Source organism: Acartia tonsa, chromosome 6 (genome assembly GCF_053477335.1).
Source record: "Acartia tonsa isolate MP-2025a chromosome 6, ASM5347733v1, whole genome shotgun sequence".
Classification (NCBI taxonomy): Eukaryota; Metazoa; Arthropoda; class Copepoda; order Calanoida; family Acartiidae; genus Acartia; species Acartia tonsa.
This window is the reverse complement of record NC_137265.1, coordinates 23,538,790-23,553,533: the sequence shown is the minus strand read 5'-3', so window position 1 is coordinate 23,553,533 and position 14,744 is coordinate 23,538,790. Positions and strand designations below refer to the sequence as shown.

Sequence of the window (14,744 nt, the reverse complement as noted above, 5' to 3'; positions counted from 1 at the left end):
CCAGGCCTCCAGGTGGTCTCTGTACAGGTAAAAATGAAAAAAAAATTTTTTTTTAAAGTTACATGCCAACTTATAAAACAAAATATGCATCTTTTTTAATATTATTCACATATTTGAAGAAAAAAGATGCCTATTTGTTTTATAAGTTGATTTGTAACTTAAAAAAAAATTTTTTTTTTCATTTTTACCTGTACAGAGACCACCTGGAGGCCTGGAGCTCCGAAACCTGGAGGCCTATCAAAAAAATCTTAAAACTTCGTGAAATTCATCTTATAAGAATGATTTTATCATTAATAATCTATCCTCTCAGTCCAAAGATAAAGCCTAGGTGCCAGGTTTACGCAAATGTTTAAAAACTTCCCCCCCCCCCCTTATCAAATCTATTTCTAAATTTCTGGTAATCGATAAAGCTTTCGGAACCATGTATCTTTTCCCACGTAACCCTGCAGTGTCTATAGAAAGATCTCAACCTAACGACCTTAAAACTTAATAAATGAATATAGAAAGTTGCAAAGGATTAGTACTGTAAATGCATAGGTATTTATTGTAGACACATATAAACATCTAGCTGTGACTGGTTCTATTTTTTTATCAATATCGATATGTAGGTTATTATAGGGTTGGGCCGGATACTTTTTTGGCCGGATACCGGATATCCGGCTGATTTCAAATGCCGGATATCCGGTAACCGGCCGGATATCCGGCCAACGCCGGATATCCTGCAAATATCCGGTTATCCAGCCAAATTACCGTATATCCGGCCGGATAACCGGCCAAATTACCAGATATTAAAGTAGTAAAAAAAAATATCTTCAGAAATCTTATATAAATTTACATAAAGTTAAACTTATTCAGAAAAAATGTTCTTCTAGCTTCAATAATAAGAAAATTATAGCCATTTAAGATTTTAAAAAGCAAAGATTTTTGGTGTAAAGTATAAAAAATATTAGAGCCGGATATCCGGCCGGATAGTTTCAATATCCGGTATCCGGCCGGATATTGAAAATGGCGGATATCCGGCCCAACCCTAGTTATTATATAGTGTTAACTAGCAGCTTCGCCCCTAGCCTCTAGGGGCTTTGCCCCAAGAGGTAATTAAAAATAATAAAAAAAAAAAATTCTGGTGCTGCCAATTTATGTGAAGTAACTGCCTATAAACAATTTTTTGGGGGAGGGGAAAATTTTTATTTTTGGGGGGGTTTGGGGTGCCCGGCCCACTATGTATACACCCTGAAGAGTAGAATCAAATCAGTTCATTGTGGTTACCGAGATCTTAAGCTTCAGACGGACAGACACACATCGTTCTACTTTGTATTATAGATTGTATTTGGTTTCTTTTTCAGATTTGAAAATGGCCAAAAAGAAAAAGAAGAATAAGTCCGGAGCGGTTCAACAGTTGGCGCCACCGAGCGCTGACCAAGCTGCTGCGGCCGCTGCAGCTGCTCAAGCCAGCCAAGTTGTGGTTGAAACTCCAGAAGACGTCGGCACTGAGGAATATGCAGCTGAGGATTATCCTGAAGAAACCTACGCTGAAGGTATATATAATAAAACGGAAAAATACTTTAAAACTTTACAACTAGACTATTGTTATCTAGTACCTATTCATTAACGCCTAAATAAACTTAATAAATGGCACCAAATAAGACGAAATTAAAATTAAAAAACCTCAAACTTGCTACGATTTTTTATGATTATCGATTATGGTGTAATTTAATCCTGTTGGTCGCTTTTATCTTACTACACAGTTTATAATTCCAAAGCTTTAGATTATTGAATATCTTTACAAAAAGGGTTTATCAATAATACTCCAAAATATCATCATATAGAATGTTTAATCCTAGGGATGGCAATCCGTCAAATTTTTGGACCGGATTCGGATTCTTACAAGAATCCGTCAAAAAAAAATGGCGGATTCCAGCGGATTCCGGATTCTTATTTTTGGCGGATTCCGAATTGGAATTCCGGATTCTAGCAATATTTTAAAAGGCTTTTTTTTTAAATTAAAAAATTTAAGTGCTATAAAGTATATACCTATGTCCTAAAAATTAATGTTCTTGGTGTTCTCTATAAATCACTTCCGAGCAGTGTGCCAGAGCCGGGAGCCGTGGAGCCGCCATATTTAGCTGGAGCAGGAGCCGTAATTTTCGTTAAAAACGGCTCCGGCTCCGGACTAGATGAATAAAGAGATTTTTTTTACAAATTATAATTTGGTTACTCTGTTTTGTCATGTGCAAATGCCCTTTTTAAGTTTTTCAAGTCCATTATTATCAAAAATTTAACTTTTAAAACCTTTAAAAGTAAAAAATAAATTTTTTTTTTATGGGGATAAAAATATGTCGAGTTTTTCTTGATTTGAGGTCGGAGCCGTATTTCCAGATACGGCTCCGAAACGCTGCTTCCGAGAATCGTACCAGATTTCAAAAGATTATCTTTGCCTTCAAAAAGGGGGAGTTGTTGAAAGAAAAAACTCAAGACGCTAATTATAGCCTACCAATTATGAATCCGAATCCGCTATTAAAAAACGGATTCCGGATTCGGATTCCAAAATTGACCAAAAATTGGGCGGATCCCGGATTCGGATACGGATTGCCAACCCTATTTAATCCACAACAATTTTTTGTCTATTAAGCATAGAGTTTAATGTATATGAATCCAAAATTTTCCATATACTCATATCACAACTTTATTTTAGGAGAAGTTGGTGAAGGTGATGGTACTGGTGAAGAATCCACAGAATCTGGTACTGCTGACGCTAGCCAGCGAGGTGCTTTTAGAGGCAGAGGCAGGGGATTCATGAGGGGTGGAAGATTTATTCCACCACACATGATGCGCGGAATGGTGCCCTTTCATCCAGCTATGATGCGCGGCCGGCCAGGTTTTAGACCTCCACCACCACACATGATGCGTGGCATGTTTAGACCTCGTGGGCCTTTCCCTCCTGGCTTTAGGCCGCCACGTATGCGACCAGGGTTTAGAGCACCCTGGCCTATGCCACCTAGGGGCCGCGGTGGATTTCCACATGGCGCACCACATGGACAATATTCTGAAGAAGGTTATGAGGAAGAGGACGAAGAGGGAGAAGAAGAATCTCCTACTGATTCCAGTGGTGTTGCAACAACACATTCTAGGTCAGCACCAACAACACCAAGTCAACCTCGTAAATTTGAGCCTAGAGCGCAACAAAACCGTGGAACATTTCCACCTCGAGGTGGTCAGTTCAGACCAAGGGGTCAATTTCCGGGTCAGCGTCCTAACTTTCAAAGACATTCAACTCCCCGATTTTCCGCCGCAGGAAGCACTCCTGGCACACAATCCTACACGCCACGACCCCGCCATCCACCACCTTCAACACACCATCCACCTCCCCACATTCCCTCCAGCACTCTTACTTCTCTACCACCCCCTGGCCTTCCTCCTCCAACAGGATTACCTCCACCTGTCCACCCACACAGTCTGCCACCCCCCACCAACCAGCCACCTCCCGGAATTATTCAGCAGCCACCTTTTGGTGTTCCGGGCATGCCTCCACCTCTAGGACAACCACCTCCAAGCTTAAGATTGACAAGTCCTGCACCAGGACAAGTTATTTTGTCCTCAGGTTAATATTCCACTTTTATCATAGACAGGTATATTTATCAGTAGCGTAGCAAAAAAAATGATAACATTTTTAGAATTGCTCAATTTAGATAATTCGACTATTTATTTGTATTGCTGCACAGGGTTTTATTCATAAAAAAAGAGATGATAGGTACGCCACTTCTAAATATTGTCTTAAAACTTTAGAGTATCTCATACAGTAGAGTTTACAAAGTTTAATGTATTATTATCGTCATTTACTATATTTGTAAATATTTTCAAATTCATTATATATTTAGGTCACCCAACATTGCTTCCTCACTTACACACGTCAACAGCCGGAGGATTAGCCCATCATTCGTACACAGCTGGTGTGCATCAACCCCCTCCAGGACTTCCCCCTCCAAGTCATCTAATTCAGCCAACTTTGACCCTGCTAGGACATCAACAGCCTCAGTTAGCAACTTTACAGCCTCCAGCGGCTTCCTATGCTTCTGTAGCTGCGGCAGGTGGACAACACCTTTTAGCAGCCCCACCTCCAATTGTCCCAACAGGTCATCAACCTCCATCGCAGTTGCAAGTTGCACCGCCTCCAGTGGTGTCAGTGGGTGGTGCGATTCCTTCCCACTATCCCTCCCTAGTTCCTGGAGCTCCTGGTGGGGTTCTGCCTCCAACTTCTGCGGCAGCAGGAGCCCTAGCACTACCACCGCATGTTCCGGTTTCTGCGGTTGGGTCGGCTGTGGCTACAGACAGAACGTCTTCAAGAGGTAAATAAACAACTTTTAGTTTCATTAGGTATACATGCCAATTCTAATAAACATTTAAGGTGAACAAAAAATATTACAGGGTATCATTTACTTCTTAAAAAATCTTGCTAGACAGTTGCTTGATTTTTCTATAATAAGATGTGACAGGCCATTTTAATAATCATAATTTAAAAATTATATTTTTTCTGTAATTATGAATTTCCTTAAGGTTCATCACTAAATCCGCCCCCAGGCGCGGGTTCAAGCTCGGGCCAGAAGTCAGGCTCTGTGAGATCAGTGTCACCGACAGCCAAGGAAGCTTTAAAATTTATCTACTCGTGCAAAACAACAGATCAAATGTCCTCATTGCCAACTTGCATATTTTGTTCAGAGGTTAGTTTTATATTTTAAAATACATTAAGAACTCAGAATTCGATTCGCCTTTTTATTTTGGAAATGTTTTCATACAAGGAATGGCACAAAATAAACAATACCTACAAAAGGATAGAAAACGACATTTAAAGATGTCTATGTTTAGCATTTATTCAGACGAAATAGTTGTACTGTTAATGATTTTTTATGTGCAAGTTAGATAATACAATTTTTTTTATTAAGTACCTAGGTAATAATGATATGTTATTTCAGCCACAGACATCTATGAATGATCATCTGTACTCCAGACATTGGCATAAACTATTTGTCTGCTTAGTTGTCAGGTACCTATAATATCTTTATCAAATAAATCTAACATAATAAAAAAAATTATTGAAACAGTTTAAAGTGAGTGTTCAGATTTTTAGGTTAATCCCAAGATATATTTTGCAAAGTTTCAAATCAAAAGGAATATTCTTCCTTCTCAAAATTACACATAAAAATTGTTAAACAACCTAGCGGATATAAAACGAATACATTTTCTAATAAAGGTTTGAAATAGATAGACGTTGCCAATATTTCAAACAGATAATTTCATTTTGGCTGAATGGACAGACAAACATGAACTAGAGGAAAACAAGGTTTTCAAGAAAGACTTAGATATTTATTTAATTAAACTATAATTATAATTTAGGAGCACAGGGAACCGTTGCAAGCATGCATTTGTTTACGTGAACGAGCTAACTGACCACATCACTGAGTTCCATGGCATTAATGATGTTGATGTTAACAAGTTTGTTGCAGATAACCATATGCAGGAAAGTGCTGTGTCCAATGATAAAAGTGATACACTATTTTTTTTTTTTGGGGGGGGGGGTTGATGCTTTCTTTCAATGAATTATTTATAGACAGACAGACAAACATCCTTTTACTTGAGTTTACAGGACTTTGAGCTTATTGCATTTTGATGGCTTGCTATATTATGGGTGTAAGGGGAATGAGTCGACCTCTTAGGTGGGTTGTGGCACCCTCCCCTTAAATAGTTTTAACCTTCCTAGCACCTATAAGAAGCTACACTGTAAAGGAGAATTCTACCGGTTTAGCGTTTAGCGATATAAGACAACAGACAGACAAACTCACAAACACTCTGTCACTTCTATATTAGGATTATATCTTCCCTATACACGAGAAAAAGAGAAAACAAGTTAAAAACATAAATAATGCTATCACACAAAACTTTAATTTTATAGTTGCCAGAAAATCTAAAACTGTTTATTTGTAAACTCTGTCCAAGTGGTAAAACTGGAATTCATTTGGAACATAAGGTGAGTTCGACATTGATATCTATTTATTTTTAATTAAAAAGAATTACAATTTAATTATGCGAAATTGATAGGAATATAGTCCAGAAAAATAAATAGGAAACTAGCTACTATTTACCTTGATATTTTGAAAACAAATATATATTCTAAACATTTGAACATTTGGGTATTTTTATTATCAAGAGGGGGGGGGGGGGAGGAGTTCTGGCACTTTTGCGTTAAGAGGGAGTAGGTATAGGCTTTGTCTTAAGAGTGAGAGGATTGGTTATTTGGCAAAAAGTTTCCTTTTGGGATGTAACTTCCCTATTTAAAAAAATGGATTTGGCCTCCAGGTTCAGGTGCTGCAGGCCTCCAGGTGGTCTCTGGACATGTAAAAAAAAAAAAATGTTTGATCAGTTAGAGGTTAACTATAAAACAAAATATACATCTTTTATCTTTAATCATGTAAATAACATTAAAAATATGCATATTTTGTTTTATATAATGTCCTCCAACTCTTCAAAAAAAAAATCAATTTTTACCTGTCCAGAGACATTAATACAATGATTCTTAAATACTATATATTTATTTTAGGAGTTGATCTACAATCACATCAACAAGAAGCATCCAGAAGTTAAATGTACATATGATAACATTATAAGGTACCTTTACATTAAAGTTTTAGTAGTGCAGCTTCAATGGATGTAGAATATACGTGCATATTATGACAGGGGGAAAATTGTCCATTTAGATTGCTATTTCCTCCGTCATTTATTGGTCAATTCGTTTATCCATTTGGAAGGGAGGGGATCGTTATTTTAGCCCGCTGGTTTTTTTCACTTTATAAGAGAACAATAAAATCTGTTGTAAGAAACAAGTTATAATAAATCCATTGTAGCTTCTCTGTAACTAGTACAGGCCCGTGACTTGTTCATTACATGACAACAATCATATTAACAAGAAGCATTTAGAAGTTAAAAAGCTACCTAAGGTGAATTCTTAAAAAACTTTTGCCTCACTAAAATCAGTTTGCCTCACTAAAATTTTAGTGAGGCAAAATTATCCCCTCTTAATTTTTAGCGAGCCTCACTGATTTTAGAGAGGCAAAAGTTTTTTAATAATTCACCTCTGTTCAGTGTTCAAGCTTTAAATATATCCTATTATATAAAGTAGTAAGCGTTTTTTGTCTGTCCCGAAGGATCTCGCTAACCGTTCAACCGATATTGTTCTCCTTTACGGTGAAGCTTCTTATAGGTCCTGGGAAGGTTTTAAACTATTTTTGGGGAGGGTGTCTTTATCCCCCTCCCCCCAAAAATATTTTTTTTACTCTTTTGAACGAACACAAATTTAAAATGGGATGAGGTCGACTTTTCCCCCTCCTACCTTAAGTGCCCCTAGAGACTTCTAGGGGCGTAGCCGCTAGTATATAAATATGCCGTTGAGTTTGGCGGGTGTACAGAATTATGCTTGGAGGTTGTTTATCTTTAGCGTAAAAAAGGAGGGGGCTGGCGTCCCTAATTTCGATTATAAGGCAGGTCATTGTCTCTAAATGGTCTATAATCTATAGGTAATACAAAGTAGAATGATGTCTAACCGTCCGTCCGTCCGTCCGTCCGTCCGTCCGTCTGAAGCTTAAGATCTCGGTAACCATTGAACCGATCGGATTCTACTCTTCATGGAATATGAAATAAAAAAATCTCCCCCCATTTTTTTTTTCTTTGCAGAAGATTTCCTTGGTCCTTTTTTTGCAGAAGATTTCCTTGGTCCTTTTACGAATTTCGCCTAAATTTTTTTTTGATCACCTCTTTGGGAAAAAAGCCCCTAGAGGCTAGGGGCGAAGCCGCTAGTATTATAAATAGTACCTAACTTTCTTGTTCAGAACATTAGCACTTTTTCGCTACAATCTTTTTTAACATAACAGTTATATTCCAAAAATTTGTTTTTAAATATAACATTGTACGTATTTTAGAATCCTCCCTACAAGTGCAAATATTATTAGGTACCTATTAGAAAGAAAATCAATTTCTTAAAATAGTTTTAGCTATTTACGTCAATAGAAAATTTGCAAACAATTTGCTTGATTAGGTATCTAAAGTCTCTAAAGGAAGATTTCCAGGGAGGGAGGGGACACTCGACCTTAAGTTACACTGGTACCCAATTTTTTCTTTCTTTTGATTTGGCTCAAAATTAATAGGTACTTCTGATTGGTTCCAAACTAGTAATTCCAAATTTTCCGACCAATAATTTTAATCTACACAAAGGGTAGGTAATTTTGTAATTTGTCTTTTTCCTTAATATCCCTACATATTTCTATAATGTATTTAGATTCGAGTGTCGGGCGTGTCACAAGTTCGACTTCCAGAATTATGAAAACCTTCTGTCCCACATAGAGCGCCGCCACTCTTCCCGCCAGGTGACGGCGGATAGCCGCGGCAGCTCGTCCGCCAGCGGCTCCCGGTCCTCCTCGTCCTACTACCATGAGCACGCGTCAGGGGCTGGCGGAGGCGCCAGCAGCGGGAGTAGCAGTAGGGGATATGAAGAACATAGATCAAGAAGGGATGATTATCAGGTAAAGTATATATGATTCTAGTCGAGTAAAAAGAAAAAAAAACTATTCGCCTTTAACTTAGTGGGAGGGGTGGGGGGGAGGTTGCCAGGCACCGGATAGATATTGGATTAGGAAAATAAAATCGTACAAATCGTACAGAATTTCGTACACTTAGATAATAGCCTTTAGTTTGTATTGATAGAGCATATAACATAGGAAGATACCTATCTAAAATGAATTCATACAGCCCATTTTTATTCGTTCTAGTTCTAAAATATGATATTTTTTTAAGGATTATGACAGATCGCGAAAACGGCGATACGAAGACGACCGCGGAAGCGACGAGCGGTACAAGCAACCGCGCAGCGACAGAGATTATTCGGATCACCGGCGTTCTGGTGGTGGCAGCAGTGCAAGCGCGGCTGGTCATCACGAGTCATCTTCTTCCCGTTATCAAGACAGGGGCAGAGATGATTATCGGCGGTCTCAACCTCCGCCTGCAGCTGTTGATCAGCGGCATCACCACGCCGCCGCCGCCAGCTCACACCATCACCACCCTCCCGCCCACCATCAAGATGTTAGCGGTAAATCCGTAGTTGCCGCAGTCCCTGCGGCCGCGGTTGCGGCTGCAGAGCCAATCTCTGATACACTAGATCTCGACGAGGCTTTTTTAGTGCGGACACAACGTAAAGATGGGGTGGGGGGAGGCCGCAGGCACAATGCCACCGACGGAGACGGTATTGTTATCTTGAAGTGAGAACCAATGAAGGATTAAGATTTAAGAATCGACTGTAAATCAAATAAATTAATACATATTGTAGCTAGTTGAGCTTTTTCATGAAAGGTAATTTTATACGAAGACAAACTATTTAGCTTAACAAAACTAATACCTTGGTCTTTGTTGACTAGCAAATTAGTTGAGGACATATGATAGTAGGTAGTTTTTCTTTTATAAAATTTCCTTTGCTGAGCTTTTCCAACATTACATTAATGAATTATCGTTTACTGCATCAATGATGTTTTCAATAAGATATAGTATCATTTCATTTCTTAATATTAAGTAAAAAAAAACAATATAATAAAATTAAAGGGAGGGGTCATTACTGTAGATTTCTCGTAAATCAAAGTATTACAGACTTCAAGAGGCATCGCATGTTATTTTAATTTGACCTCTTTGGTGTTTCCTAGTGTTCTTTATAGTTTGATTAATAAGACTCTTAATCACCCGCCCTTCATTCCTTTTTCTAAACATTAAAAAATTGTTTTTCTTGGAATATTGTAAAATTATTTTTTCTTTACACTTAGAATATCTACCTAAAATAATATGTTAATTCAAATTTTTTTTACATCAATAGCTTTATGTTTTGTGTTTAGTTTGTGCTATCCATATTCATTTAATTTACAGTATTTACAACAATAAATTATGCCCATAATGATATGTTACCAGAAGGGATTTTGATATTGCACCTTTAGAAAGTTCTTGCTTCCAACTTATCTTCTAGTTAAAATTGGGACATACACTAGTTATTTATCGCATCGATTATAATGCAATGCTAATCGGTTTTAAAGCCATATCGGAAACAAATATTTCTTATCTCATATCATAACTTTTGAATGGCAGAAAAGTTGGATGCAAATTAGGGGTTTTAATTCTCTCCCCAAGAGCTTTTTTCATAACGCCCCCCCCCCCCCCACAAAAAATCCTTTTGGTCCATTTTTGCATAGAACTTGATCATAAAATTTCAAGTACATTTTCCTCTTGACTGTTAAAAAATATCTTTTCGCTTTAATAAAAATAAACCCTAATATAAATTAGAATTTATTATGCATTTTCCAATTGGCTCTTTTATCAATTTATTTAAACCTTTAGTGTAACATAATAAGCTTGGAGATTATTATTTTCTCAATAACTACAATATGTTAACTTTTTGTACTTTATTTGTTAAAACTTTTGTTTTTGTTTTGAACCATATAATGTAATATTAATAACAATAAGAAATCACTTTGATTTTTCTAGTTCTGTATTTGTATTTATATAAAATAATAATAAAAATCTACATAAAAATAAGGATAATTCTAACATGTCTTGATTAGGTATTGTATCTTACAAAAATGTTGTTGAAAACTAGCATGTTAAAATGGACGTACGGATTCTCTGGTAACTATTAAAGAGTTGCTACGCTTTCCAAATCACACCTAACTATTGTAGGAATTATCATGAAGTTTTAAAATCGATAGGACAATTCTAACACGTCTAAATTAATGAAAAGAGCTTACTGTTACTGACGTATCGATCCTAATTTTAGGAAAGTTTCGCTTTTAATAACTAAGCAGTAAGCAATCGCTTATTTTTTAAGTTCTGTATTTATATAAAATAATAAAAAATCAACATAAAAACAATAACATCATCTGTTTTCGTCTTGGTTAAGCTGGCAAAATTTGCCCGCGAATGGAGAGTTGCATCTGCAGGATGGTTCTCCAACTATGGTGCCGTTGTTTCTGTAGTAACAGGTGGCCACTCCGCCGTTCATACATCTAAATAATGGAGATCGTTTTTTTTTGATAACAACGGTGAATCTGACCTTTTTTGTTGTTCCAATGGCAATAGTATGCCAAGCAGATGCAGATGTTTTATATTTAGAAGGAATCCAGTCAAATCACCCCACGAAGACTGAGAGAAGGCTTCCATAACAAGGCCAAAGTTTCATTTGAACCAAAGTTGAAGATATAAATCTATTGAATTCACTGCCCCTATTTAATTGTAAAGAACCAATAAATGAGTACCGTAACGGCCTCCAAGTTAACTTTAAAAGCATTGTAGTCCATTAAAAGTTTGGGCTTAATTTGATATTATTAAGGCCTGGAATTAGCTGAGCCTGTTGAGAGTGGATCTGCCCTCTTTTTATCTCTAGTGGAGAAGCTTGTTGGTGCCCCTCGTGACGGATCAGAGGGAAAGCTTGAGCACAAAGAACCATAGGTAAAATGTTGTTGATTGAATAACTACCTAATGAAATTTGGAATCAAAGTTATAGTGTAGATTGCTGCCTATCCAAATATCACCTAATTATGGTTTTTCGTTGCAGGATTCACCAAGTGGAACAAAGAACTTGGAACCAATAGCGAAAAAGGAGATCCTTCGCTAAAATTAAGGTACAGAATACTCACCTTTATATTAATTCCTTCAAATTAATTAGAAAGCCTCAAAGTCAAAGCTTAAAAACACAGAGTTACCCTTGATTATTCTATAAATGGTGCTCCTTCTAACATAAAGTATATGATTGATGTTTTTAGACTGAAATTCTGCCACTGTAACACCGATTCATATGGAGTTATCCTCAAATCTGGCTTGTGGTCTGAAGTATTAAGTCCTTGACTGCCGTGGAATTGTTCTGTATTGATTGCTGCTGTGGATATTTGCTGGTGGTTATGTTGATGAGATGATCTGATAAGCCTGTAGTTCTGGAAATTATTAAGTGGAAAGAGCTGGATTCGAGAAGTAAGTTTTACATTCTTTGACTAATGAACCATTGGATTGTTTTATTGAAATGCACTATTCTGAAAAGCCCGAAATCAAAATAAAAGACTTTTAAAAGAAACTAAGAAAGCAATGCAAATTTTAGTATTTTAACTCTGTATTATACTTTATTGTTCTATTTGTAGTTCATTTATAACAACCTAATTCTGTGATTTTATTTTAGGTTGTTTAAAACCGCTGTATTCTACCTGAATAAACGAGTATTGAAAGCTTCATTGATTGTTTTAATGGCAGTTGTTCATTCTGGGACACCTGCCGCACTGCTACATCTCTAACTAGTGGGTTGTAGTACAGTTTTAAACAAGAGTTCGCTACCCAGAGCAACCTATGAGCTACACGAGCCCCAGAGAAGCCTCCTCATCGCCGCCGGAATTCCATGGTTACCGCAGTTCGAGTATAGCACGAGCTGAGGGAGTGTACGAGGAGACAGACTCCAGAGTAAACGATTTGATCAACGGGATCAGGGACAGAAGATCATATACTGACCAACGCCACCAGAACGATGTTGATAGAGACACGAATTGGAGTTATGGAGACCTGAGTGTGGCTGGTATTCAACAGCTGCGAACTTCCACAGAGCAATCAGTGTTTAGAAACGACAGTTTGGCAACGGTGTTTAGTCAGCACCACAACCTTCGAAGAACCAGCGAATGTCAGTGCCCGCCAGGACAAGCCTGTGACTGCGAGGTGTTTGCGACTGGTGACGAGGAACGGCCGGAGTCACGTATAAGTCAAGCAACTGTTGTAGCGGCGTGTGACCCAACACAGCCGTTGGTGCCACCAAGGACGCCAACCCCGCCGCTAAGAGTGCCGACACCGCCGGTTAGAGTGCCGACATCGCCAGCTAGAGAGCCACCACCGCCGGTACAGCTGCAGGCAGGCCTGCAACCTTTGCCGCCGCCGGAGCAGCAACAGCCGCCGCCGAAAGCCAGTGATAAACGCCGCAGTAAAATGGCAAAGGCTCAAATAAAGAAACATATTGATGTTATTGAAAGAGTGACTTTCACCTGGGACAATAATCTGGTGTTTATAAACCCAGCTCATGTCCCAACAGCCCAGGCTGAAACAATAAACAGTGAAGTTCATACATTAGTGAATGAGTTATCAAATGCTGTAGTGTTCTTCAAAAGCAACCCTTGTGATGAGTTCACCGAGGATGACAGTATCAATTCAAGCGAATGTCTGGCACACTTAATCGGCCTCAGGAAGCAACTGTGGGAAGCCCAGGAGTTAAGGAGGAAGGAGGATGCAAGGATACAGCCGCCCCAGCCGCCGCCGCCATCTGAGAGTGCCGCCGCGGGAAATCAGGCGTCCTCTGTACACCGGCAACGCTTAGATTATGGTTTGAAGAATTTGAGTGACAACACTATGTATGTGACCAGCGCATACAAACAGCTGATGAAGTTAAAGACGAGGGCCACCAATGAGATCAAAGGAGGGGAAACCTTGTTCAAGCAGGCTTCGGAGCAACACAGAGACTTCCAAAAGAAGATAAGTGACCTGTTGAAGTGTGCAACGAGTTGCGGAGATTGCAGTGCCGTAGAGATGTTGGACGAAGCTGAGCAGAGCTGCATAAATGCCCAACGAATGGCCAGAGCCCACCTTGATGTGCTGTATGACGAAGCTGGACTTGCGCCTGGAACTAACGATGCTGGTGTCAACAAGGTCAAGCTCAAACCTCCCACTTTTAGTGGCGAGTCGGGTCACGGCAACCTCGACTTTTATAGCTTCCAAACACAGATGGAGCTATTCTTTGAAACAATGGGTGGATTCAACGAGCACGAGAAATACCTAAAGCTTAAAGAGGACTATCCACGAACAAGAGCACGTGATTCTAAGTACCTTCCAGCATTGATCCTGAGTATTTTCTTTTAGAATATAATAGGTCACTATCAATAAATAATATATTGACGAGAAAATTGTTGTTTCACCACTTCAAGTTGAAGAAAAGTAAAAAAATGTCCACCATTTTTCGTTTAAATTCTATCAAACGTTTTGTTGAGTTCGGGGTGTCTCTAATTGTCCATGTTGTCAAATGATAAAAATTAAAAAAAGTCAAAAGCACTTTTACTATATCTCATATGTATGTTTAAATTAATGCTAATATGGATTTATTTACAATATATATAACACGAGTATACGCATATGTATCATCAAATATCCATTTTATTAAAAGAATTAGCTTCATAAAATTTTTCAAAATCAATTAAAATAACTAGGGTGAGGCGGGGCATTACCGGTAATTTTTTCGGTTTTTTGAAAAAAAAATGGGGTAAATATTAATATTTTTAAATGGGACCAAGACCATTAGAAAGCTTACGGAAAGGACTATCAGGTCCTAATAGGACGTTATCCTAGGACTTTTAGAAGTTTGTCATAACTGGACTTAAAGAAATTACCGATAAATGCCCCATGGTGGGGCATTGTGGGTAACGTCTTTTCAACCTAAAAAAAATCGATGAAAAACGGCCAAACGGCCAGTCAAACATAACTAATCATAATTAGTATAGGTTATAGGGATTACCCACAAAAATTTTCATAAAGATCGGACTATTCCTTCTATGTCAAAAATCATTTTTTTTAAAGACGAGAAATTTCGATTTTTTTTTCACAAAAATTTTCTTTCAAAATAAACTTTGAATTTTTTTATATAAAAAAATCTGTTC

The 14,744-nt window shown here is 38.0% G+C and overlaps 3 protein-coding genes across 4 annotated transcripts in view; 2 read left to right on the top strand and 1 right to left on the bottom strand.

The window, feature by feature from the left end:
• Positions 1-1,313: 1,313 nt before the first annotated feature.
• LOC145322167 (uncharacterized) lies at positions 1,314-10,574 on the top strand. Of its 2 annotated transcripts, XR_013880520.1 has the most exons (11): positions 1,314-1,535; positions 2,693-3,598; positions 3,876-4,343; positions 4,552-4,715; positions 4,968-5,038; positions 5,389-5,512; positions 5,945-6,019; positions 6,590-6,657; positions 8,321-8,564; positions 8,836-9,387; positions 9,515-10,574. XR_013880520.1 is itself a non-coding variant. In XM_080163997.1 (10 exons), exons 1-10 carry the CDS (start codon positions 1,352-1,354, stop codon positions 9,298-9,300), a joined length of 2,769 nt encoding a protein of 922 aa, XP_080020123.1. In that variant the 5' UTR covers positions 1,314-1,351; the 3' UTR covers positions 9,301-10,574. The 2 variants fall into 2 exon arrangements, 1 of the variants encoding a protein (XP_080020123.1); XM_080163997.1 differs by having other exon boundaries at positions 8,836-10,574.
• Positions 10,575-10,888: 314 nt separating this feature from the next.
• Positions 10,889-14,744, bottom strand: part of LOC145322168 (uncharacterized) — a 45,982-nt gene continuing 42,126 nt past the window's right edge. The window contains exon 23 of the mRNA XM_080163998.1: positions 10,889-11,078. Coding sequence (XP_080020124.1) covers positions 10,949-11,078 — 130 coding nt within the window. The 3' untranslated portion in view covers positions 10,889-10,948. The remainder of the gene's footprint in view (positions 11,079-14,744) is intronic.
• Positions 11,256-14,160, top strand: LOC145322159 (uncharacterized). Its single transcript, XM_080163971.1, has 4 exons — positions 11,256-11,520; positions 11,627-11,693; positions 11,835-12,039; positions 12,242-14,160. The coding sequence occupies exon 4, from the start codon at positions 12,406-12,408 to the stop codon at positions 13,951-13,953; it is 1,548 nt and encodes a 515-aa protein (XP_080020097.1). The 5' UTR covers positions 11,256-11,520; positions 11,627-11,693; positions 11,835-12,039; positions 12,242-12,405; the 3' UTR covers positions 13,954-14,160.